General features: G+C 40.1%; 1 protein-coding gene across 5 annotated transcripts; it reads right to left on the reverse strand.

The window, feature by feature from the left end:
* Positions 1 to 25850, reverse strand: LOC121882071 (mitogen-activated protein kinase-binding protein 1-like). Of its 5 annotated transcripts, none has more exons than XM_042390043.1 (33): positions 24162 to 25850; positions 22599 to 22690; positions 20563 to 20625; positions 20395 to 20452; positions 18880 to 19050; positions 18190 to 18327; positions 17264 to 17446; positions 15251 to 15411; positions 14837 to 15026; positions 14419 to 14553; positions 14114 to 14301; positions 13904 to 13995; positions 13668 to 13793; positions 13212 to 13282; positions 10661 to 10782; positions 10449 to 10524; positions 10244 to 10355; positions 10066 to 10129; positions 9672 to 9782; positions 9421 to 9578; positions 9134 to 9171; positions 8245 to 8445; positions 7985 to 8127; positions 7696 to 7835; positions 6738 to 6929; positions 6364 to 6430; positions 5448 to 5603; positions 4771 to 4949; positions 3821 to 4462; positions 3629 to 3716; positions 3265 to 3353; positions 2065 to 2150; positions 1 to 1555 (listed from the first exon to the last, which is right to left on the reverse strand). In XM_042390043.1, the coding sequence occupies exons 1-33, from the start codon at positions 24261 to 24263 to the stop codon at positions 1316 to 1318; spliced, it is 4674 nt and encodes a 1557-aa protein (XP_042245977.1). In that variant the 5' UTR covers positions 24264 to 25850; the 3' UTR covers positions 1 to 1315. The 5 variants fall into 5 exon arrangements, with proteins under 5 accessions (XP_042245977.1, XP_042245978.1, XP_042245976.1 ...); XM_042390044.1 differs by having other exon boundaries at positions 4771 to 4946; positions 7985 to 8130; XM_042390042.1 differs by having other exon boundaries at positions 7985 to 8130.
* Positions 25851 to 25927: the final 77 nt, after the last annotated feature.

Raw genomic sequence — 25927 nt, forward strand, 5'->3', positions numbered from 1 at the left:
TTCAAGGTTTCTATTGTTTATTTTATCAGAGAACAGTGCAACAGTTTGAAACTGTATGACAGTAACACAGAGAAAAAAATCTCTTTCAGAGAAATATAAAATGCCAGTGTAACATCAAAATCAGCTCTAAGAAAAGGAAGAACAACAATTATGAATGATTTACATAAAGCAGTGAAAACTGCTCTAAAGTTACACCTGCTTTGCAACAAGGTTGACACCATTGGCACTAACATATGAATGGCTGACATGACTGAGGTAGCCTAAACAAAACATCTTCCTGGGTGCTTCATCTGATACAATCTTTCAGCCTTCTACCTAAACATAGGCTTTTCACCCTAAACCTGAACATTAGCATCACTAGCTAGTTCCTAAACAGGATGCTGATGTCAGTCCAGGTCCACCTATTCAACATTACTGACCAGACTGAACACTGGTATGAATATGTATAGTCATGGTGAGCACCTGACCTTTTCTCTAGTGTCACAATCAGGCAAAAGCTTCCATTAACACAAGATTTCAACAAAACTCAATTAGCAGATCATTATAGAAATGTACATAACCTGTTTCCAAGAGGCCTAAGTCTTTACGTTTTGAAACCTCACTTCATTGTGTGTTATTAAATTGACCAGAATATCAGTGTTTCAGACTAATGGAGAATATATTGATTGAATATATTTTCATAAAAATTCTCAAAGAGCATAAAACCTTTTGATTTTAATAACCCATTTGCTGTAATGCCACCCTTAGGACAAATCTTACATTTTTACTCCCAGTAGTAAGGCTGTAGAGTAATATCATCAGGACGCTGTTCTGTCCTTTACTTTTATATATATTGTAGCAACTGGAGGATGCTTGTTATCCATTACCAAACCTGTAACTTCTGTAATGTCTATGTCTCTTTGAATAAACATCATAAAATAGGATTCAAAAGCTTAGGATCACTGACTGTGTTAATCACTTATACAGGGAATAATTAATTTTGTGATGTAATTATAGTCTTTAGCCAACAACATATTTTCACTAGTTTTTGTCTACCTGTGCTCTTCATGTGATTTCATCATTCTCCCTCTAGTGTCTCTCTTTTTAACATTTTGTAATTCATTCTGCTTATAAAATTTGATTTCAAAAGTAGAAAACAGACAAAGAAGAGCTATGGCAGCTTGAAAAATAAGGCAAACTTTTTTCAGGCATAATTCCCAACATTCATTTCTTTCTGCCTTCAGTCTTTAAATAAATTATCAAAAGATTTCTGTGCAAATAACTAAATGTGCAATTCAGAGTGCTACCGAGTTGTGCCAAACATCAGTCCATCTCCTCAGGTCTTGGTATCTAGCCTTCTCTCCACTGACTTCAGCAGCAGCTCGGCGTACTGCTCCAGCAGAGCCAGGGCTTTATCTCCTTCACCTTTGATCTCCTGGTCCCCTCGGGCCTCTTCGCACTGTGAGTTGGGATATGGCAGGGAGTCCAGCTCAGCCTTAACTGTGAACAGGGCCTCGGACAGGATGCTCTTCATCTCCTGTTGATCTTCAGTGGGCTCTGGGCCACAGTGTAGCACCTGGTGTTAATAAACACATCCATGTACAGGATGAAGCAGTCAGTGAGGCAATGAGTGAGACCGTTTATCGCTTTTTCATCTCTTCATCAGATAAAATATAAAACCCCATGTGTGCAAGTTCATGGAATGAATATCAAAACACTCATGTAAAAATGTATGTGTGAAAATGTAGTATGAATTTCAGCAAAGATGAGATGTACAAACAGCAGCAATAGTATAAAAACACTGCATTATGAAAGGTGTGAGGCTATAAAAATGTATAAATATAGATATCAATAGCAATCTCTCCATATGTAGGCAATTTATAATAATAAGAGCAGAGGGAGAGGCAGAAAGAATAGGCATAAAATATGTGAGAAATAATTTTAACCTATTTCCCTCTTATCTCTCTTTAGCCCTATCTTTCTCCTGATTATATTTTCCTGTCACACTGTCTTAATCCCCCTTCCGTCCCCCCATCTCCTTGCTTTCTCATTTTCACACACACACAGATACACAAGCTCACTGACCGTAGTGTAGAGCATGATTGTTGTCCTAAGACTGTTGTGAAGCTCAGTAACAGCCTGCCTACAAGTTTCCAAGGTGATAGAGTGATCTGCAGAGAGAGAGAGAAGGACTCTTTCAAGTATAGCGCAGCATGTGGAAAGTCAGAGTGTGCACAAAGATGCACATACAGTACAGTTTATACACACACGCAAACACACACTGTTACCGAGTGAAGTACACGCATAGTAAATGTTGAACGAAAGGTTGAGGAGCATTAAAATAAAAAAGACAAAACTTGGTAGCAAGAAAGAAACTATAGAAAATAAACACATGAGGAGGTTGCAGTACAAAGCCAAAGAGCAGTGGCTGTGCAAGCTGTGAAAGTGAGAAAAATGATTTCACAGTTTATATCCTCCAGCAAAACACAGATGTGGGTACAAATGTGGACTGGATATCACTCACTGGCATTTATGGTGTCTGTGTTTTCAAATTCAATTGAAATGAAATGAGACCTGTTGCCTCTGTTGGGCGGTTGGTGTCCTAAAGACAGCAGGTACAGAAGTGTGAACAACAGAATGAGTTATTTTAAGATTCACCTCTGCATTTGAACTCTTTTAGCTACCTTTGCTGACTCAGTACGTGAGCAGTGTGAAGAAAAAAATCTGCAGCGGCACTTCAGTTCACTGATAACTCAGCTGTAGCATCTTTAGCATTATACGGTGAAACTATGGGAGCTTGCTTGATGGCTTATTGCTCATGAAATCCCTTAATTTCAAAGGGAAATACCACATTTTTATATCTTGTTTACAAAGTTGACATGATTGATATGAGGGGTACTAAGCGGAAAGAGTTTATCCTCAAGGGAGTATAAATTTAACTGTAATCAGCCATTTAGATTTTTATCTCTTTATACAAGTGGAACATTTGGCCTGATGGTTGTGCTAGAGAAAAGGTCAGAGGGCAAAGGTCAGACAGAACAATCCTGCTCCTTCACTAATGGAAAAATAAAAAAGAGACTTTCCAGTCTCTCCTCAACTCACCATTGTTCTCACAGCACTGACAGCATAAGGAGAGCGGCACGAAAGACGGAGGGACACGAAAGAAACAAGGAGACTGACAAGCAGGCCGGAAGGCAGAGGGTGAGCAGTGTGAAGAGATGGACTGATGAAGAGGAGGAGTGGTAGCGACGGACAGGTTAGTAAAAGGGTTCTGGAAAGCGAGACCTGGCTGGGGGTCAGCAATCGATGTGTAGGCTTGTTCGGGCACCAGAGGGCACTCTTTAGCCACAGCCACCTGTCCTGGCTCCTTGGTACTGGAAGGAAGGTGAAAAAATGTGTCAGTTAGACTCAATCTGATGAATCAAATTAAAAGAATGGACTGAAAACAACAAATATCTATAAAATCTGCTCAATACTGCAACACTCCCATCTGCAAGGCAGTTGTGTAATTATTGTTTGATGATATTTTAATACAGAAAAGTGCATTTCAGTTAGGTGGAAATGTGACTAATGGGAAAACAATACTCTTATAGCTTCTTGTCCTTGTCAGAAAAGTACTTAAATGTTAATAAGTGCTGTAAAAATGTACCTCTCAGACACCGACTCTCTCCTCTGCTTCACTGGTAGTGAACTTAACAAAGAAGGATCCAAACTTAGAGACAGATTTCTTCCCAGAGCTGACAACAAGATAAACACAAATTGACACACATGTAATCAGCTTTTTATTTCCTTAGTTGTATTTTCGTGTGTGACATCTATAGTATAAGGCTCGCTGTCTCACCTTGTTTATTTACTGCGGTGGATGCAACATCACATCCAGGGCCTATGTTAGGATTAGAAGCCCTCGTCGTCGCGCCTCCACACAGGCTTGAACTCGGTTTTACCTCTAGACAGAGACTGCGGCGAGGGCTGAGAGGCTGCTTGGGAAGCGGGATGCGAGAGGGCGGGATGTTCTGAGGGAGACTAGAATTTGGTGAAACTGTAGCAGTGCGATGGGGGACAGTTGGGGAGGGACTGTTGGGTAGAGGACAAGATAAGGGGGACAATGGTGAAGAGACAGAGGATGGGAATGCCGTAACAGGAGACGAGGTGAGCAGGGGAAGTTCAACCTCCAGCTCCCCGGACAATCTCCTGCCTTTGGGGAAGGAAGGGGAGTTAGGTGGAATTCCCATCTGGATATCCTCGCCCAGTGACGAGGAGCGGCTGCTTTTGGCCATGGAGCTGGCAGTTGGGTTCATGTAGGAATGCTGGGGCTTGAGTTTGGGGCTCTCCCAGGGTAGAGGAGACTGAGGAGACTGTGGAGACCCAGAGGAGGGGGAGGAAAAGTGGAATGAAGGCCTAGGCATGTCATGATCCAGGAAAAGTTGCTGAGGTCTCTTGCGCAACTCTCTTCGGTCACTAGAGGGCACAGGGGAGTGATGAGCTGGAGAAAGGATGAAAAAGAACATTTAACTGCATTGTGTGAAATTGTCATGAATTAATTTTCATGACTTCAAAGTAATTACTCACAGTCAGATAAGGGAAAAATAAATTAACTCATTTTGTATATTTGAAAGAAAATGAGGAATCTGCAAACCAAATTATGTTTAAATGCACTCTTGAGGCAGTTTAACTGTCTCACAATATGCAGCTAATGGAACTAATGAAGTTCATTAAAAACTCTAAGATCATTATTAAAGAAACAGTAGCAAATGTATAGTAAAAAAAAAATGGAGTGATGATGAAACGTACGGTCTGAGGCCAGGTCCTGGGCAGAGTGAGATTTCTGTAAACACGTCGCTCTGTCCAGCAGCATCGGAGCTTTAGCTGGAGGGTTGGACAACCTCCACAAGTGGGACCCTGAAGTCTTCTTTTTCTGGGGTCTTAGGGTGGGAGCACAGTCTCTCTCTGTAGCAACAGCATCTAACCTGCTGAGATGCAACCCCACAGATTTAGGACCACTGCACACACAGTTATTGAGGCATACAACTTCTTCGTTTTGACACTTAAACAAGCAGAAATATGAGTTGTGTTGATTTCTGCATTTTCTTTTGTGTCTGTGGCTCCACTGTTATAAATTACTCAAATGTATTCGCATGTGCATATTTTTTTTAAATTATATTTTTAGAGTTTAGTTTCACTCACCTTTGTTTACCTCTATGCATTATTAATCTGTAAGAAACATCACTGTCTTGAAAATATATATAGGTTGTGTAAAAATGCCTAAAAATCATAGCCTTGTTCAGCACGTGTCGTACTGTATTCTTTCCATGTGGACTTATTAAAGTTTTATAATTATTTACACAAACCAAGTGCCATTTGTGCTTTTTTTTGCATTTATGATTCATTAATCCAAGTCAGTCAAAGCGGAACATGTCTAAAAATACACCATCCATGCCGCTGCTATGTAGTCTATGTTTTCTTCTTACTTTGGCTGCTCGATCCTGCCAGGGGACACAGGGGTCTTGTCCTCTGTGTTTCTGCTCTGGCCATCTTCCATCAAGGGCCGTACTTTTGACACTGGGGGCTTAGCGGAGTGGCTGCCTTGTCCCTTTCCATGCACTTTGGCAAATTGAGGTACCCCCCTACGGAGAGAGAAGTCATCACAGAGTTAGAGGAGCAAATGAGTAAAATACACAATGTAGCCTATTCCACTAAAGTAAGTTAAAAGAGTAGTTGGAAAATATGTTTATTAACTTTCTTGCAGAGAGACAGTAACTATGAAGCTACAACCAGTTAGCTTAGAACAGGAAACAGCTGCGTTGTCTAGCTACCTTGTCCTGCATAGAAATACTCTGGCACATAACCCCCTTATAAAACACAAGGACTAAATAAACAAGTTATAACATGTTAATTAGTGAGCTTTAGAAGTGCTATGATTTTGTTACTTTTAGCAAGGCGAGCTGTTTCCCTGTTTCCATTCTTGCTGCTAAGCTAAGCTAACAAGATGCTCGCTGTAGTTTACTGTACAGACATTAGAGTGGTATCAATCTAATTCTAAAGAAAGGGAATAAACTTATTTAATCAAAATGTCAAACCATTCTTTAAACCATGGAGTTAAATGTCTCGCTGCAAATTCCAAACACTCCTGTGTCAAACAATCCTGTCATCTACCCTGCATTATAAATACAAATAAAAAGGTAAAAACCTGCATGAGAGAAACCAATCCTCCTCTCACAGACAAAAAAATAAATAAAAAATACCCATTTTAAACTGACAACTTCCCTAGATCAGGAAGGTACACAGATGGTTTAGCAGAGCAGTGTGCATGAGTCCACATGGGTTCGTAATTATAGCTATGCGTCCACACTGGACGCACAGTGGACCCACAGTGGTCAACGGTACCTGTTATTATGTCCTCTGGCCAGGAAGCGTGAAGACATACTGAGCCGTGGGACTCTGCTCTGCTCAGCTGTGGATGGACATCAAGCATTAGAAAGAAACAAAGAGGGAAATAGAGAAAGAGAGAGAGGAAAAACACAGAGATACAGAAACTGAAAAAGAAACCAAGATATTGCTTGTGCATCTACTTGCATGTAAGGTTGTTTAAAGAAATTGTTCACATTAATGCTTAGATAAGAAGAACGATAACACATACATACATCTGAGAGTGGTATCATTCTTCTCAGCTAACTCTGGGTAAGACAGTGATTAAGCGTATTTCCCAAAACATTAAACAATTCCTTTAAGGCTACATGTGAATGTTTGTCCTCTCCTACCCGCACTGCAGCTGTCTGCCAGTGTCTCAAAGTTCTGCTTAAGAAAATCCTCTTGGCAGTGTTCAGCAGCATCAGTCACTGTCCTCAGAGCCTCGTCCATACTGGTCAATTCTGCCTTTAGCTCCTCTTCCTCCCTCTCCTCATTCTCCTCATCAGAGCTGTCTTGGCTCAGGGACTCCACATCTACAGAATCTGAAAGCAGAAAGGAGGAACAGTTACAACTGAGGCACAAGTGAGACAAAAAAAAACCCCTTGACCTTGGTACATCTACCAGGTATCACCTAATCCTTGACAAATGACCAGCCAGAACAGTGAGGCTTACGCGGTAGTATTATCTGACATATTTCCATCAGGTCTGAAAGTGAAAAAAATCCTGGACTCAGTGTGCTCAAATCCCTCTCTGCGGGTATCAGCTTTACAGTACTGTATGTTGAAGAGATATCATGGCTTTCATGTAGATTTTAGCTTTTCATTTTAAATCTAGCACTTGACACACTTTGTGAAGACATTTATAACTTCAAACATACAGAGACAAAACTGCTGAAATACAGCATACAAGGGTGACTTTGACATCTATTTAATATTCCTCAGACGTTTGCCTGTTTTATTCAAGCTTATTGCACTATACGCTCACTGAAAACTGCAGCGAGAAAAAAAGAACATTACTTAAAGCCATGTATGTGCAGAATTTTTATGTGATATCTGTAGACAAATGAGAGATTTGTGCAGTCTAGGCTGGGAAACAGTGCATTGCAGTCGGTCACATTGCATTTTCTGGTACTACCACTAGGGGTGCTAAAGTCAGACATTTTCAAACTGTACACATAGTGGCTTTAACGCTAATACTCAATATTTGTGTTCTTGTGATTTCACTCTATGGAGAGTTAAATTAATCTCATCATCTTTAATATTTTTTCTTTTATTATGTCTCATTAATATCATCAAAGTAAGATCTCACCATCCAGGACATGTTCGGGGCTGGACTCTCTACTGTCATAGCCCAGAGAGCAGGCACTGTCTGGGCTGCGGCTGTCCTGGCTCTCACTGCGGATTGCTCGCCCTTGCATCCTGCAGTGCTGCTCCTTCACCAAATATTCACTGACGTAGGAAAACAGAGAGAGGTGGAAACAATGGGAAGCAGGGGAGGAGTGGGAAACATTAAACCAAGAATAGAAAAGCACTTTTGTTCTTTTCCTGTGTTATTGTGATCACTTAGGTGAATCCATGTATGCTGGGCAGTGATTTACCTGCCCGGTAGACCTGTATCATCTTCGTTTTCCTCAGGGTAGAGCACTATTCCGTCCGTCCCCTTGATGCCCTTGGATGTGTGTGAGGACAACCAGTCAGCGTGTGGCCAGGGCCGATGTCGCTTAGCTCTCTCCTCCAACTGCTGCTGTAAGAGAGACAATGAGATGGGAGAGCGCTCAAGTGAGAGGCAGAACACACGCAGGCCTGTTTCAACACTGACATTTCTCTCTGTCTTAGCCGTATATCCATCCATACACACCATGGGATCCTGGAGGCTGGACATGCTTTGTCTTTCTCTGTCATATGGGGGACAGTTGGGGTTTTTCTTGTGAGCAAAGGTCTCCAGCTGCCTCAGGTCCATCATGGATTTAACTATCAGCTCCAGAGAGCCCATACGATGAGACCAGCGCCTCCGAGGACGCTTAGCGGAGTCAGGAGTGACCTGGCCGACAACTCCACGCTGGAAAGAAAGTGTAGTGACAAAGAGGTTAACAAACAAGTCGACTGAACCATGATTTCTATTGAAAAGGATGCATGAATGAAGAATATCACACATTAAATTTGGCAAGTACTGAAATTGTCATTTTCTCCCAGTTCTAGTTTTCAGCCCTCCCACTCCACTGTATTGCCGAATGGATTTCACATCACTTTTTATCGCTTTTAAGACTCAGCAGGGAATTTCCCCCTAGTAACATCACAGAGGATTTAATCTCACTCGTGGTAGAGTCAAGCCTGAGATCCTTATGCCACTTCACTCCTTCTGAAGTACAGAGAGAAAACTAAAGAGATACAAGATAGGACTGAGCTGTTCATCAACTGTCCATTCTGCATATTTAAAGCATTTACTGAATATTACATAGTGTTAGTAAAAATGTTTCTGATTTAGCAGGAACTGAATTAAGGGGAGACAAAGTGGCCATTCAAAACACTAGATAAAAGCTTTTCTACCTTGCTTGTTGCTATGAAACACATATTTTATTATAAAATTGTTAAAAATGTACACTGGAATTATCCAGAGAGCCTCTGCTGCCTGACCAGTCTATTTTTATGGGAATAGCAAGGTAAAAATGGTAATGTGAAGGTTTTGATAATGACAATGTGTCTTCATATTTAGTATTTCCAAAAAATATTCATTTTAAGGCACCTACCTTTGTCAGCTCCCAGTCTTGTCCTTCATCTGAGCCACCTATTGTATGAAAGAGCACAATAATTAGAAGCTTAGAAACAATTACAGGATCATTTTATTCCTGGATTGTTTTTCAAATCCTGCTGCTCTCCAACAGAGAGGTTAAAGGTCAGGGACACTACAGCAGGACAGACACTCCTTGTCATGGTTTCTAGAGCCTGAATGGAAGACATTCCTAATTTCCTTGATCAACATCTGGATTAGGGTCACCACTGTGTTTTTATTCTCAGTCAGTTCTTCAGATATTACCTGTGTCTTCTTCACCGTGGCTGCTGTCAAAGGAAGTGTTGGTTATGTTGTCTTCTTGGTCGTTGGAGTCTTCGTTCTCTGCTCCGTCCTCCTCATCGTGTTCGTGATCACTGTCAGAGGACAGAGCACCCAAAGCCGGGGCGCTGTACACCTCTCGCCTGGAGTAACACAGTAAAAGAGTCGTTTTTGGTATAAATATGATTCAATATAATGAAAGGTCCTTAGAAATTGCAGGTGGTGTGTGTCATTACCTGAGACTGGAGGTCTTGCATGGCGGTGTGTTTGGGTTTTGTCTGAGCTGGCAGAGCCTCTCTCTCATGCTGATTGTCAGCTCCGGAGCCAGTCGCCACACAAAGATACAGCTAGGAGATAAAAGCATCCAGGCATTAAAAATTCAACATTTCATTTCAGCTTGACTATTGAGGAATCTGTCTGGAAACACATTTCCCCACTCATTTCCTCTAGCAGCAGAGGGTGAAGAGGATTTTAATTTGGGCACAGAACTCAGTCTATTCATATTTGGATATTCCATTGTTATTTTATCTTTGATTTTAAATATATAACTAGTATGTGTTATTTTTTTAGCATCACTGAGTCTAAAAGAATCTGAGGTACCACAACTGCACATACAGGAGTGTCTCTCACCTGTCCCCTGATACAGAAATCAAATGCTTGCAGTTGTTGGTAAACTTCATCCCAGTGACAATCTCTGAAAACCAAAAAAGTCAGTTTGTTAGTGGGATTATGGTCCCTGGAATGATAAAATCACATTCCCTACCGCTATAAAAGTATGTATGTGGGGTGCAGGTGTGTGTTCTGTTACCAGAGTGTCCGAACATAGTGGCGACACATTCCCCTGTGTAGAAGTCGAAGATGCTGATGTTTTTATCGGAGCAGCTTGTGGCCACATATTGACCTGAGGGATCGATTTGAACCTGCCAGGCCGAAATACAAAAGTTGTATAGTTCATATACTGTATATGGACACAAAAGGAATGGCTTTTGGTTTTCTGTGGAGATATATGTTACCCTGAGCAGACTGCCATCTTCACTCAGCGATCCTTTGTAGAGCTTCTTCTGTTTGCCACTGCTGATGTTGAAAATCCTGGAGACAGAAGGAGAAGAAAAGACACAGATAACCTCAAAATGTTTAAAAGTGAGCTTCACTTAGAGGTATTTCACATTGTAAACTGTAATAATCAAGAACATAGAAACAGACTTTAAAAAAAAACAACACTCACCTGATGCAGCGGTCCTGACAGCCGACAGCAGCGTACTTGCAGGTGGAGTCGACACCCATGTCATACAGTGTGGTCTTCCTCACCATGTGGTGAGAACGCCTGAACTCTGTTCCTCTGTCAGTCTGCATGACAAAAACAAAAAGAAACACAGTCAGTGCTTTACTGAAAAGGAGGACAGCTGTAGCTTCAATATTTCATAGAAATGTGCTAATTAAAACTTATAAAGAGCTCAAATACATAAGATACAAACTCAAAATGCGGCATTTGAAATATGACTTATGATATCAAAGTCATGTCAATTGAAAATTACAGCTTAGGGCTTCCTATTTGAATTGGCATACAGTTAGTCTACAAAGTGTGTCAGTCCATTTCAGCAATTTTAATGAATTTACATGTTGACAATAGCCAGATATTAACATTACAATTGCATTACTGGACCTGGTTGTACAGTAAAAAGAGCTGAAACGAGTCATTCCTGCTCTCTGAACTCATTCTGTAGTATTGTAAGTATTGTATATACAGTACACACAAATGATTTTTATATTATATTTATATATATTATAATGTAACTCATTATTTTATTATTTATAGTAGTATAAGTATAGTATAAGTATCCAAAAATATTAAGTATACTTTGAGTGTAATGCAAAAATTAGCATTTTATTCCATTGAAGCCAATCTCCACCTCATCTGATAACACAGAGAGCTAAACAGGAGCTGTAATGAAATATAAGCATTGATATTGTTTGCAAACGATGTAACAAACTTTAAAGTGCATTAAGTTATCTAAAAGCTGCAGAGATCAGATTGAATCAATAGCAGTTAAGATTAAAATGCCAAGAACATAGTAGTTGCTTCAGTTATAATTTGGAGGAAATTAAATGTGGATCAGAGACTCAGTGCTAGTTATGATAGGTCACATAGTTTTTTGAAGTTTAAGCCATAGAAAATCAGCATTTGCACATCCAATCACACAGACATGGTCCGAACAGAAGACTATTATGGTTCATTTAGAAGCCTTGAAAACACAGAGCACGATAACCGACAGCATAGAAGATGCTTATTTACGTTCTGCTGGGAACACAGGCCTGTCACAACAAGTTTCTAAAATGAGTACTCCATAAATATCTAGATGCTGAGGAGCAGTTTTGCTTGAGACTAACAAGCCATTGTTTATTGTGCTCTACAAAACTGAGTCACAGCAGTGGCCTGAATCGAGTCTTAAGTTTTAAGAAGAATGTTGTAACTTATGCAACTCTGGCTGTACAGGAAACTGCCCCAGTAACCCAGACGCAAATCTAGAGGAAAGAATGCAGCATGATGTCTCCTTTATCACAGTTAGTTATACAACTCGTGGTCCAAATTCTGCTTTTGTGGGACCTGCTGTTGAGTTGTATTCACAGGCAGAATAGAAATAGATAAATAGATTTAAAGAATAATACATAATTTTAGTCAGGAGCAATGAAGCAACAAAGAGCCCTGAACCAACATCAGCTACACAATTGCGAGCATTTTCAGAGAAATCTTTTATTTGGTGTGTCATGAGATTCTCCTGTTGTACCAGAGTGTCCCTCTGTATCAAAAATAGGCAACAAGTCAGCCATTTACAGTGATTTTAAAATAGCTGCAGGAGAAGCAGTGACTCAAATGGCCTAATTGCTTTCATAAAATGACGGGAACATCTGATTAGAACCAAAACAAGCAGTGACAAAAAAAAAAACAAAACTGTGTCATTAAAGGAAAATTCTAGGAAATTTTGGGTGAGAGGATCAATGCTATTCTCACATCTATATGGTAAATATGCAGCTGGAGCCAGGAGATGGTTAGCTAAGTGTAGCATAAGGACTGGAAATAGGGGGAAACAGCTAGCCTGGCTCAGTCTAAAGGTAACAAAAACTGCCTACCAGCGCCTCTAAAACTCACTAACATGTATCTTTTTGTTTAATCTGTACAAAAACCTAAGAGTAAGAGGATAATTTTCTGTTTTTCAAAGGGTTATGCGGTGGACAATTTCTTGGCTGGGAGAAATTGGCAGGTAACCAGACTCCATGAAGTTAAAGTGCTTACTGAGAAATACTCCGGCACATAACCCCCAGTATAATGGTAAATTGTTGTTTTTGTTTTGTTTTTGTATGGATGTGTTAATTAGTGAGTTATTGAGATGCTGAAAGGCAGTTTTCTTCACCTTTAGGCAAAGCCATGCTCGTTGGTTCTTCCTGTTTCCGATCCTGATGCTAAGCCAAGCTAATTGACTGCTGGTTCCAGCTACATATCTAACATACAGACGTGAGAGTGGTATCAATCTTCTCGTCAAATTCTTGGCAAGAAAGCGAATGAGAGAATGTGTTGAACTATTCCTTTATATAATAATTTATTACATACAACAAGTTATATAGTTCTAGTTTAGGTGTATACAGGTGATTGCATTCATGATTTCATTGTCACTTATGCAGATATGTGTGTTTACTGGAAATGATTCCACCTGTGGAAAGATACATGTTTGATAAAAAGTGGGAACTGATGAATTGGATCCCGGTCAGTCGTGTCTTACCTTGTGTGCAGTGCGGAAGTAGATGCTCTTGTCTGCCCCGCAACTGATCATCCTCACCTTGTTGTCGTTAGCTGAAGAACAAGAGAGAAAGAAAAATACTCCTTGATGACAAACTTTTTTGAGAACATCTTTAAATTAGGCATCACAGAAATCTTTCCAGCCTCCCGGCACAAAGAAAACATACGATGAGAAAGAAGAAATTCAAGGCAGAAACTGATGCAAATATGTACATTGCGAAAGAGGCAACAGAATGCAAAAACCTCTATTGCACAACAGAAAAGGCTTTGCTTAATACAAACAAAGCTCCACTTGACTACACATGGATAGTTGTCATCTATTATTTAAACAAGCAGTGCTGCAAGTGAAATAAAAGAGGGACTTTGAGTGAGTGGTGATGAAAGCCAGGATTAGGAAAAGATTAGCTGTCAGATGTTGACAGAGTCTCAAGTGGCTCACCAGCAAAGCGGACGGCTGTTATGGATGAAGAGTGCTCGTCGAGTGTCTGTACCAGACTGTAGTCATCCTCAGCATCCAAGACATGAATCAGACGGTCCCTGCTAGCTGTAGCCAACAGCTTCAGACCTGACAGTAATAAGTTACAGTTATGCACGTAGAGCCGATGCACAAACACTCTTCAAGCTTGCCATCATTTTAGTCATTAGCACAGTCACATATTGTATATACACACTGACCTGTTTCTGGTTTACTGTACTCAAGACAGAGGATTTCAGCATCATGGGCATCCACTTTCAGAATCTCCTCCATGCTACTGAGGTCATGAACTCTGTACAAGATACATACACATCACATTTATTGAAATGGGGTGGAGGTCACCTGAAGTGAATCACATTTATCAGACTTTATGTATAGTCCACATTTTCAATTTCCTTTTCTTGTCCTACCTCAGCATCCCGTTGCGATCTCCAGATGCCAGATGTTTGCCGTCTGGACTGACACAGATGGTCCGGATGCCTGTCCTGCTCTCTGCTGCCTGTCCATCCCCTAGTTTGTCTGCATTCACATTTGTCATACATTCTGGATCCTGCAAGGCAGCAGTGTTTCCATCTATGTAGATAATATTCAGGAGATCCTGCAAAGCAATGATGAAGAGAGAAATCACCCATCACACAGAGATGAAATAACAAAATAACCGTCCACATTTCTTTGGTAAAACATTGTTGTGTTTGAAGCCACTCAGCCAACTCACACTGCTGAGGATATTTTGAGAATGAACATGAGTTTCCTCCATGTGCCACAGTCTGATGGTGTTATCAGCTGAAGAAGTAAGAAATGCACCTGATGACAGACCGGCACCCATATCCCCAGGAACATCTGGAAACATCTGAGGAAGGATGAGATAGAAGATGGGTGGGTAGGTGTTCAAGGAATACAAAATCCACAAGTTAAACAGGATGAATTTATAGTATTCAAGTGCTGTGCTGTAGACTTGGATTCTCTATGAACCACAACCATGTATAATAATTACTAGCTTTGGTGTTTTGACACATCAAACATCTGTCGCTGGCTGTGAAAATCTTTCGATGATGCAGCAGAATCCAGTCTATACATGGCATCTGTCACAGTGCTTAAAGATGTGTTGTTCACTTCCTCCTGCCAGTGTTTACCTCCAGGTCCCAGACACAAGCAGCATGGAAGAGGGCAGAGTGCACCTTCCCCGCCCTGTTGACGTCTCTCACATCCCACACATACAGACTGTGATCACTATAAACACAGCTGAGCCAGTTGCTGACGGGGTCGTAGGTAACAGCAGTGGAGTCTGGGTAGCGGGTGTCCGTCTTGGTGGAGAATAGGTGGCTGATGGGTGAGAAGATGGAATACATTTGTAAAGATCATGGAATAAAAACAACATATTTCTCAAAATTAAGTGATATATTTCTGTCAAAAAACAGGAACAGAAGAGAGGTTTGAACTGTAAAATGGAGACACTTCAGACAGGAAGAACTATAAATAGATTGCATTTGATCCTGCAGTGGATCGATGCCAAAGAAAGGCTGTGTTACTCCTGAGCTCTTCCTCACCTGGCCTCAGTGATGGCCGAGACGTCAGAGCCAAGGGGGTGCGGCCGTGGCAGCGTGCAGACAAAGTGCAGATCGATGGGGCTGAAGGCTCGCACTGTTCCATCAGCGCAGCCGCAGAAGATCATATCCTCAGACAGAGACAGAGACTGGGCCACGCCCGTCTATCAAAGGCAAGACAGGATACAACAGGCACGTCATTACTATGTTCTCTGCTTCTAATTACACAGCTCTACAATTTACAGATAGAGAAATCATGTCCCTTCTTTACACAATAATGTAATAGTAAAATAAATAGTAGTTTTTAAAAAGGAAGATAAACTGCAACCTGGAGTCAGTCATCATTAGAAAAATCACCAATGTAAACACAAATTCTATTACAGATTCAGGAAAAATGTATTTTATTGTATAAAACCCAAGGCGTTCCCAGGCCAGAAGAGATATGTAGTCCCTCCAGCAGCCTGGGAAACGCCTTGGGATCCCCCCCAGGAGGAGCTGGAGGGCATTGCTGGGATGAAGGATGTCTGGCTTCCCTTTCTCAGTCTGATGCCACCACAAACCAGTCCCGGATAGGCGGCAGAAAATAGATGGATGGATGGTATTAAACATATTTATATCATCCCCACAAATAAAATATGTAACAGTTGAGTGTAGGTGGGTTTACCCTCCGCAATAGTCCTGCCTGTCAGTTAAGTTACAGACGTTTGCAGTGGAACATAAATGTGTCCTCCTTGGACTACTTCCAAACACAGTCTGTACTTGTCCTTGTTGCTAATCCCTCTTTGATCCTCTGACAGAAGGCAGGAGCACCTTCATCTTCACCCTCTTGATTTAACACCACAGCTGGACACTGACCATAAACTACTACTGGCTGTACAACACTCAAAACCAAAGTAATGGTAACTAAGTGTTTATCTTAGTCTACTTTTCACGGTGTTTATACTGTTAACACTGGTAAAGGTAAATTAAATTAATGAAATAACCTATTTACAATGTGGACACCCAGAGAATCAATAAAAACAAAATACATGTTTTGTTAAAACAAGTAGCATTTATGGCCTTTCAAAGCTAGAAATGTGACCTTCCATAATTGATGCTATAATGTGATTAGTTTGACATTTTGGGAAATATGCTTATTTGCTTTCTTGCCAAGAGTTAGATGAGAAAAACAACACCACTTGCATGTCTGTACAGTAAATATGAACTACAGCCAGGAGACGATTAGCAAGGCTTAGCACAAATACTCGAAGAATAGGTAAACGCTAACCTGCCCCCAATCCAAAACCTGTCGCTTTTGTACTTAAGTTTTTTTTTTTTGTGTAGACGAAACAAACAAATTATATAACATGTTAATTAGTACACTTGAGAGGTGCAAGTAGCCTTTTTTTTTCTTCGGGACAGAGCCAAACTAGCTATTTACCCCTCTTTCCAGTCTTATGCTAAGCTAGGCTAACCGTCTCCTGGCAGTAGCTTCATATTTAACACACTGTGAGTGAGTAGTAACTCTCAGCAAGAAAGCAAATGCGTCATTCTCGAAATGTCAAACTATTCCTTTAAAGACTGACAGACTGAATCATACCCCTGAGGTTTTATTAAAATTGAACCCCTGGAGTCTGGGACATCATGATTGAGCTAAAAATTAGTATCTTTCATTACAAGACCTCATTAGCCCATTCAATGCATTTTTCCAACACCATGTTAAAATCATATCACACTTTGATTGCTTATTTCAGAAATTGCATCTTTGTGGTTAAAACACAAAAATGAGGCATCGACGTAGGGGGAAAAAGTGTGATTTTTTTGTTCAAATGATGACAGACTGATTCATTAAAAGAGCCCAGTGTTGCATATCAGCTAAGATACTGTATATAGATAAGGTTAGCTGATGCATGGAATGACTCAATGAATATCCCCTCCATCATTCTGATATGACTAAAATGATTCACAGGATTTAAAGTAGCGGTAGCACAAGAGCCCGAACAAAACCTGTTGGTTCCTTCCCTGCCAGTCACTCACCCGTAGGTCCACCCACTTGTCCAGCATCCTCTTGCTGTTAAATTCACACAACAGGCCCGAGGAGGTGATGCAGAAGGTGGAGTCAGATTTGGAGCCTCGCCCACAAGCCACATCACAGAAGAAGTTGTTCCTCAGCTCTCCAAGCAGCCCCGAGCGGCCCAGCAGAGGGACAGGAGCATTGGCCTAAATGCCACAGAGGGATGACGGTTAGCTGATGAAGCACAAACTGTGGTGGTTGAAGCAGAACACTGGTTGTATCCACTGTTACAACCCAGTAAACTTTGAAATGTGTGCATGAGTGTTGCTGAAAGATTTCTTTTTGGTGTCATGTTTAAAATAATAACTGTTGGATCTCTGACAAACCTCCCAAGCTCTCACAGTGGTTACAAGGAACAATAGAAGTCATCCCACTAGAAGCCATGACCTATTGGCTCAAGGACAAACCCTCAATGTTCCATAAAATTTGGGACCCCTTCTTAAATTACACTGGAACAGAGAGTGCATAGACCATGCAGAGAGGCCTCTTTGGACTTATCTGAACAGACGTCCCTATAGAGGCTCATATGAGTCTTAATCAAGCGGTATATTGTAACACTTCACTGCCTGGATATCTGGCCATGTACCCATCCATTTGTCAACATGGTTTTTCCTTTTTTTGTTATATATCTATCTATTTCTTTTCTTCATTTTCCACTATTTATTTAGTTTTACCATCATGTGGGAGTTCTTGTTCAGTGTGTTTTGTGCAGAATAAGGTGCTCTTATGTGCTAACATATTAGTCTTCCTTAAAACTAAAACCAATAAAGATATCTTTATTTTTAGATTTTAGATATCAGCATAATGTAAATCAGACTAGCACAGTGGAGAGAGACATTTCTCTAGTTCAGCAATAATAAAATATCACAGATAGACATTATTTTAATACCTTGTTGGCCTTGCAGTGATCCAGATACCAGAACTTGACATGTCTGTTCCCCGCAGTTACAAAGTAGGAGCTGTCCTCAGAGAAAGACACACCTGTCACCTTACTGGACACCTTGTTGGCAGCCACTACTACATCTTTCTGCAAGAGAACAATACAACAACAGATATGTAAAGTAAAGCAATTTATTTATGTGCTACAAAATGTCTTAAAGGCACACTTTTTTTTAAACCAAAGATTCACAAAAATACCTTTATTTACAATGAGATTGTTGTTTATAGCATTATACTGTAAAATCCTATTTTGCTACTGGGCATGAAACACAATTTTCTATTACTATTGATATCCAGTAAGTCTAACACACATTAATTTTACTGAGTGGGATTTTATGTATGACCCAGAAAAGGAAAAACATAAATAACAGGAAATATGCACTTGAATGTTCATTTAGGAATGTCATTTCAGTCCGCCCCCTGAGGTGTAACCTATTTTGCATCCTACTACTTGACATTGCATAGGGTTAATCAAAGAAATCTTCCTTGTTTGAGGAGTGAGTAGGAAAAAGGGAGACGCTACAGTAAACGGCTTCTAGCTTTGACCAATATGAGAAACACTATCTAGTGTTCTCGTGGTGCAACATCAGCTTTGGCAATAGGAGCTGACTGTAGGCTAAAACTTCAGGGTGAGACATACTTTCCACGCCCAGACGTTGACCATCATGTCGTGCTGGTTTCCCACGCTGACAATGTACTTGCTGTTCGGGGAAAAGGCCACACAGGAGATGCCATATTTGTGCTTCTGGAGCTCCGCCACCTGTCTTCGTTCTGCTACGTCCCACAATCTCACCGCTGGTAGGTGGCCGCTCTGGTGAGGTGAGAGGGTTGTGGAGGGGTGGATGATTGAAAGAGGGGGACATGGAGTTAAAGGAGGGAAAAGAGTTGGTCATTCTTGTCTCTATATGATAAAAACGTCCTATAATATGTCCCATTTTTTAGATGCACTGAGAAGAGGCTTCATACAGTAGTCACCTGTCATTCCAGTCTGCCAATCCTGCTCTCTGAGAGATTATCCTCTCTATCCTCTGACCTCTGCTCACTGTGTACAGTTTACTTGTCCTTTGACCTGCTCACATTATTCCCTCCCAGGGATCAAAAGGTCAGCAGGCTATTTGTGTAGTCTCTTATTCTAATATGACAGAACAACCTTTCAAAGGTCAGAGTTAATAGGTGACAGGAAAGGCAGCCTGAAGGACGCTGAAAATGGATTACAATCAACTAAAGACTGAGTCGCATACAAAAGAGACAGAAATGAATAAATAAAGACACGCAGAAAAAAAAAGATATGGCTGTCTGCTGTCAGCCTGTCCTTCATGCAAATTAGCCACTGTTTGGTGAATGAGTGTGTGTGAGGAGGGACGTTTCTTATCAGATCATTCACTCAGAAAAACCTTAAACTCGTCTCCTCTTTCAAGGCGTACAGGAAATGCTATATCAGAGCTGTGATGCACTCAGCTTTCATCACAGGAAGACAGCTGGTAAGAAAAACATAACAATGCTGGCTGCTGACTGTAATATTAACATTTGATCTGTATATTTGCTCATGTATTACTTTGCTAGTTGTGGTCTGTAATTGATTTCTCAAACTCAAATACATGCATGTTGGCAGTCTACAAAAATTGGCATCAAGTTCCTTTTTTTCCTTCCCTGCAGCAGAACAGCCTAACCTTGTCGTATTTGGTCTTTTGAACTTTGGTCTTTGCTGTCATGGCAACTACTGAGTGCTCATCCACTTACATGGAGAAGTCTTAAATCGGCTTTGATTGGCTGGGGCAGATTAAGACAGAGTGTTGTGTTGAGGAAACATAATCAACACTTGAAACTCCTTCTAATGGGCGGTAAACACTAGAAAGACACATCATCATCATAAACAAACTGCCATAATGTATACTTAATCCTGCTGCAGCCTGAGGGACTCTAACAGGCTGAACACTGCAGTAAATATAAATAAATATCATCTATTGTGATCACTGATTCTACTGTTATATTAACCTGATAAAGGCACATAAATAAAGACATAAAAGGTGAACTGTGTTGTGTCCAGATGCAAAGAGAAATAAGACAAAATGTTCTATTTATGTGGAAAACAGGACAACTGCAGACTCAAAGAAATGATGCAGATTGACAGCGAGGAGCGAGACTGACGACTCACCTCTCCTGTGACCAAGTACCTGCCATCAGGGGAGAAGGACAGAGCCGTGATGGTCTTTCTGCGAAGATGAGACAGACAAAGAAAGACAGCTCAGTGCGATTCACGATTTAGGTCGTTTTGACAGTTTGATGTTGTTCTCTTTAAAATGCAGTTTGTGTTTCAACTCACCTTGATGTGTTAATAATGTGGTGCTGTCTGTTCTTTTTGGGGTTCAGCAAGACTACCACACACCTACACAAGAAAAAAAAACATCATCAAAACTCTCCATATGAGTTATGTTTTTCATTACGCGATTAAACCAAACAATCCACAGAAATATTTGAACTGGAACAGATATAGAAACCCATGTTTGTTATGTATAATTTGTGCTGAGGTAACAGTTTTTGTAAGTGGAAAATTTCCCTGTGATTTGCCAAATGTATTTATTTAGTCAAGGTGTTTGCAAGAAATGTAAACCCTTTTCCATAACTGAGTGGAAGACAATACAGTTTTCAAGTCAACAAATGAATCACATTTCACAGTACTGCTTAAACATTAAGCGTATTTTTGTCATTGATGCTCATACACCATGACCTTAAACACATTTAAACTCTGATATAACACAGGAATCCATACAGCTTTGCTCTAGCAGCAACAAATATGCATAAGCCTACTTTTACTAATCTCTGTTGATCTGTAATTAAACTTTATTCTGTGGCCTGTTTAAGCACTCTCAGAGGATTACAGCAAGAAATACAACAGCACTGCACTCACCGTACCCAGGCATTCATTTAATGATATATCTATTAACTCTGAAGAACATACTGCTTGTCAACACCTAACGGACAAGGACTTAAACGCTGAAGTTAATCTGAATTACAAATGCTGCTACAAAAGGTGGGGCACATTAGGTTGAATGCCAATGAGCAGCATTTGTGAAATATATAAGCAATTGCCTTTCAAGCACCATTTTAATATATGATGTTAGACAAAAACTGAAAATATGCACGACAACATATGGAAAACATTTATCAATGTCCTGTGAAAACCTTGAATCTTCAAATTTGCTGATTTTAAATGTTTCAGATAATCTGTATTTTTGTCCAACAAAGCAGAAAACAAGGCTATTTTCCTCAGGAAGATCAATAATGTAGAGATACATGGTTTCCGCAGGACAGCGCATCCTTGAGAAAATACAATATATTCTCTATTTGTGATGAAACCTAACATTACTTTGTATTAGTGTTTGCACTGAAGATTTGAATGTTTCATAGTTAAGTCTTGTTTTCATGAGTGATTCATCCACTTTTTATGTCATTATTCTTTTCCATATTTAAATAATACAGGTATAACTATATTGTTTCCTGCTAATAAAACTTGTTCTGTACATCCTGTTCAAGAGCAGCTCAGAGATCCACGCTTCAGCTGTAAAGTGAGCTGCCAGTTCTGCAGCTCAGATGCCAGGAAACTGCATTCCTGGTACCAAAGCTTGTGTAGAGACGGTAGGTGGATTGCCAGACTGTGAACAGTTTGGGAAGTATAAAGCTTCAGGACCAGATACACACGTACAAATGCCCACATACTGCATGTGCATACATGCTTGCACACAATCACACACATTCACTCCTCCTAGACACAGCAATACTGTAAACAGCCGTAATTCTCCTGTTTTTTTTTTTTGTCAACCATTGACCTTCTTAGTATTAATACAGCTTTGTCAGAAGATTTCAGAGCAACACAAAAGAGGCTCAGTGCACTGTTTCTGTTACAGCCTCGAGGGACCAACTGTGCTTGTTTCTAAACTCTGCTTTCACCCCGGTGGAGCAGCAGCTCTGAAGCCTCCGAGCATCGCCACGGTACATCTACACCAACCTGCAGCCCACACGTCTCACACAGCCAGCGTCACTGTTTGCACAGACTTAATAATACTACACGACACTCTTTAAATCAGTGTATCACTGAGAGAGTCAAAGGAATCCTCCCTGAGGATAGGATAATAAAAAGCTTTGGAGTTTCTCTGATGAGAAAGCCCACAGAGCTCTCCTCCTCAGTTCCTCTGCGATAGTGCTGAGATAACACACACACACACACACACAGAAATTTGCACACTGAACGTCTGCGTGAGGTAGATATGATAAGGAAGCTGGGAAACCATGGAGTGTTGATAAATCAAAGGTCAGATCTCAAGATAACGATGCAGAAATAGTCTCTCCCTTTCTTCTTACCCTGCAGGATATGCGACTAGTCCGGATCGGGGGTCGCAGGCCAGACCGCTGTTTCCTGAGGCGGTGATGCCGAGAACCTTTTCCAGAGTTACCTGTAGAGAAACAAAGCAGGGATACATCTGAAGCCACTTGATTTTTGTTGAGGATTTCATCACAGTGAGAACTGAAAGTTACTTGACAGATACAGAACTCAAACAGCGATGTAAGAAAGCATCAATTAATCAGAGTCAGACATAGATTGGTTTGGTAACAACATGCGAAGAGGCTAAGGGTCAGCTAATGTGACCTCTTTTGTTCAAATCATTTAAGTCTCTCTCATTTTAAGACTCTTGTCACTTTTAAGACATGAAAAACAACCTAATTAGTGAAAAATAATTCCCTGGAATTTGTTGATTCTGGGTTTTGACTGCAGCCAGTAATATGGATTTATTAGTGAGTGTATTAAAACACGTCTGCTCAGACACTTAAAGTTTGATTTATTTAATGACTTATTTTCTATGTGCTGAGCAAATATGTGTCTTGAATAAATAAGGTTAACATGTAACATAACAATGTCATGTAACAAGCTCAAAACAAAATTATATTATAAATATTATTATTATTTCATCTTGGGTAGTTATAACATGCAAGAGAAAAAAAACAGATGTGAAAGATCAGGTTTGACCTATCAATTACAAAGAGAAGCTGTGACAGAAGGCTTGGCAGGTCAAGTCGTCTGTCTGTCTTTGGATTAATAAAGCAGCTGTTAGTGGTACTGATTAGTCTGGAGCAACATATGAATGAGTCTGAAGCGTCCTACTAACACACATGTGATACATTCATATAGCAACATATAGCAACTAATAAAAAGAATCACAAATCAGACAATGTCAGGCAAGCAACCAGAGCAATTAAACTCTTGTGAGCATTCTCATATATCAGAGTTACTGTATATATTCTCTAGTAATGCACCTTTTATTAAATGGTTAATAAATAATTTACTAATGTTAACAGATCAGTTATAAGTCATTAAGAGGAACATGATTTGGGCTGCCAGGTTGTGACAAATCCCCTTTCTGTTTGGTAATAATGTAATTATAAATGTTAGTAATCCATTAATAAATGCTTTATAAGGTGTTATTGAATGGATTTTTTATAGATCTTCTGCAGCTGATGGTCCAACCAGTCAATGCACATTTTCACAACCTGGCCACCCAAACGTTGTCCTCATTACTGGCTTATAACTTATGTATAAAGCTTTAGAATTTTATTTTTTTTTTAACCATTAATAAAGCCATTAGTTTCATTTTATAAACCCTTTATAAAAGGTGCTTTATTAGGAAGTGGTTTCCACTATAATAACAACTTGTAGCTTAGGTACAGTTTTATTTTGTCACTTTACTTCATTACAAGCATTTTGTATGTTTCCATGTGTGTTGTTTGTATGAATTAATAATTACTGTAAACTCGTAAAATTTTACAACTGCAGCCTTCAGCATTATAGTTATTGCTGCAGGGTGTTTCTCCTTCTGTCAGGTGATTTCACCCAGGCATAACAACTACTCTAGAGTGATGCATGCATACCTTGCTGGTGAGATTTTCTTTCCTGTTCTTGTTCTGTTTGATTGATGGAGATCGCAGCAAATTCCTGATGCGACTTTTGATCGTGAACCCATCGCCAGGCATTTTTGTTTTTGGAGCCTTGTGGCACTTGCTCCGAGAACTGTGACAAGTCAACCAGCTCCAGTGAGTGTGCGCGAAGAGGCTGAAGAGCTGAATGAGCGCCTGTAATGATCCTCCCACCAACCAAACCTCCACCAGAGACAAACTACAGAGCTTTACAAAGTCGGACAGTGTTCCTGCTGCCGGGACATGTGGACGCTAATCTCTTGAGTGGGTTTTGCTGTTCTCTTCTGTCTCTCCACATCAAGCTCTGCTCCTGCAGTTCTCCTCCACTTCTGGACTGATGTGTATCTCAAAGATGCATTTTGCAAGAAAAGAAAGCTCAGCTGTTTGCTCCTGTGTGCCTGCATGACATCACTAGTTTAATCTGAACCTGCATCGGTCTTATGATTAGATCAATGAATGCTTTTGTTGCTGTAGTGCATAATTGATTTAATAGGATTAGAGAGAGAGAGACCGTGGGCAGTCCCACAGCTGAATGGATGTTTGGGTATCTTTGTTTGGCTGCTGATTGGCCGATAAAACTTAACTTGTTCTGTTAGACGAATATTTGCTTATGTTAAAGAGATTTCCGTCTTTTTACTGTTTTTGTTTTTAAATTATTGATTTATTTACTTATTGGCCATATTTATGTGTAGCTATTGATGTATTTATTTAGGCTACTTGTAGCTATAACTCAATTTAGCATATACTGCAGCCTTGTGACGTCAAGACATTTTGCTGTATGTACAAATAATTTTCTATCACCTTTAAGTCAGGTTGTCACATTATTTAAATGAGGGCCTCATGTGCTGGATAAGCACGAGGTCATTCACACTCGACCGGCCACGTGCACCGAGCGGCCTCCTTCTCAAGGCAGACCACACCCCTTGCAATGACGTCACGCCAATCACAACCACGGCTTGGTGATGAGCAGAAGTGATGTAGGTACATTTCAAAGGGTTTATGTTGATTGGCTGTTAAATTGTAGACACATGGTGGTGATAATTTGCACCAGATTAAATTAATCTAATCTAATCCGGCCCTGCAACTCCTATTCTTGTAAAAAGTATGTTAATTCGACTATATTAGCTTTGACGCTACAGTTAATACTTAGTTCACTATCATTCAGGCTGTGTCACTGATATACATGATGGTGGAGAAAATATTTATATTAAAATTATTTGTGTTGGTATAAAGATTATATTGGCCCAAACATTTTACAACATGCTTTTATGCAAATTTCTACCCATCATACTGACTCATTTATTGTAATTTAAGTATGAGTGGATGTGATCTGGTGCAAACATATTGCAGTTTCTTGCCAACACGCCTGTGTAAAGTTCAGATGATGTGACATAAAACCTTCATGAAGTGCCCCTGTTTATCCAACTTTTATTATTTTCTTGTCACACCCAAAGATTACTCATAATCAATTTCAGTGATACAAATAAATCATGTGCAGTAAAGTAACATAAAATTGCAATAATGTCAGAGTGATTGGTCTACATTTAGCTTCCATGAAGTTTCTTATCAAATTAAACATTTTAGGGATGATAGCATGTTCTAGTTTATATATGTTTTCCAGGGCATATCAGATAATTATCATTTAGGGCAGGTTACTGTGGTGTGCTGCCATGATTATGTAACTAAAACGGATTATGCTGATATGGTCTATTGAGGATAAC

This window comes from Thunnus maccoyii, chromosome 17 (genome assembly GCF_910596095.1).
Source record: "Thunnus maccoyii chromosome 17, fThuMac1.1, whole genome shotgun sequence".
Lineage (NCBI taxonomy): Eukaryota > Metazoa > Chordata > Actinopteri > Scombriformes > Scombridae > Thunnus > Thunnus maccoyii.

Bases quoted from the DNA above. Each gene is read 5' to 3' on its own strand.
- LOC121882071 (XM_042390042.1), bottom strand. From the start codon at position 24,263: ATGCCTGGCGATGGGTTCACGATCAAAAGTCGCATCAGGAATTTGCTG. The intron at 18,328-18,879 runs GTATGTCTCACC...GTTCTCTTGCAG, and splicing joins TCAACGTCTGGGCGTGGAAA to AAAGATGTAGTAGTGGCTGC. The intron at 5,604-6,363 runs GTACCGTTGACC...CTCTCTCCGTAG, and splicing joins GCCAGAGGACATAATAACAG to GGGGGTACCTCAATTTGCCA.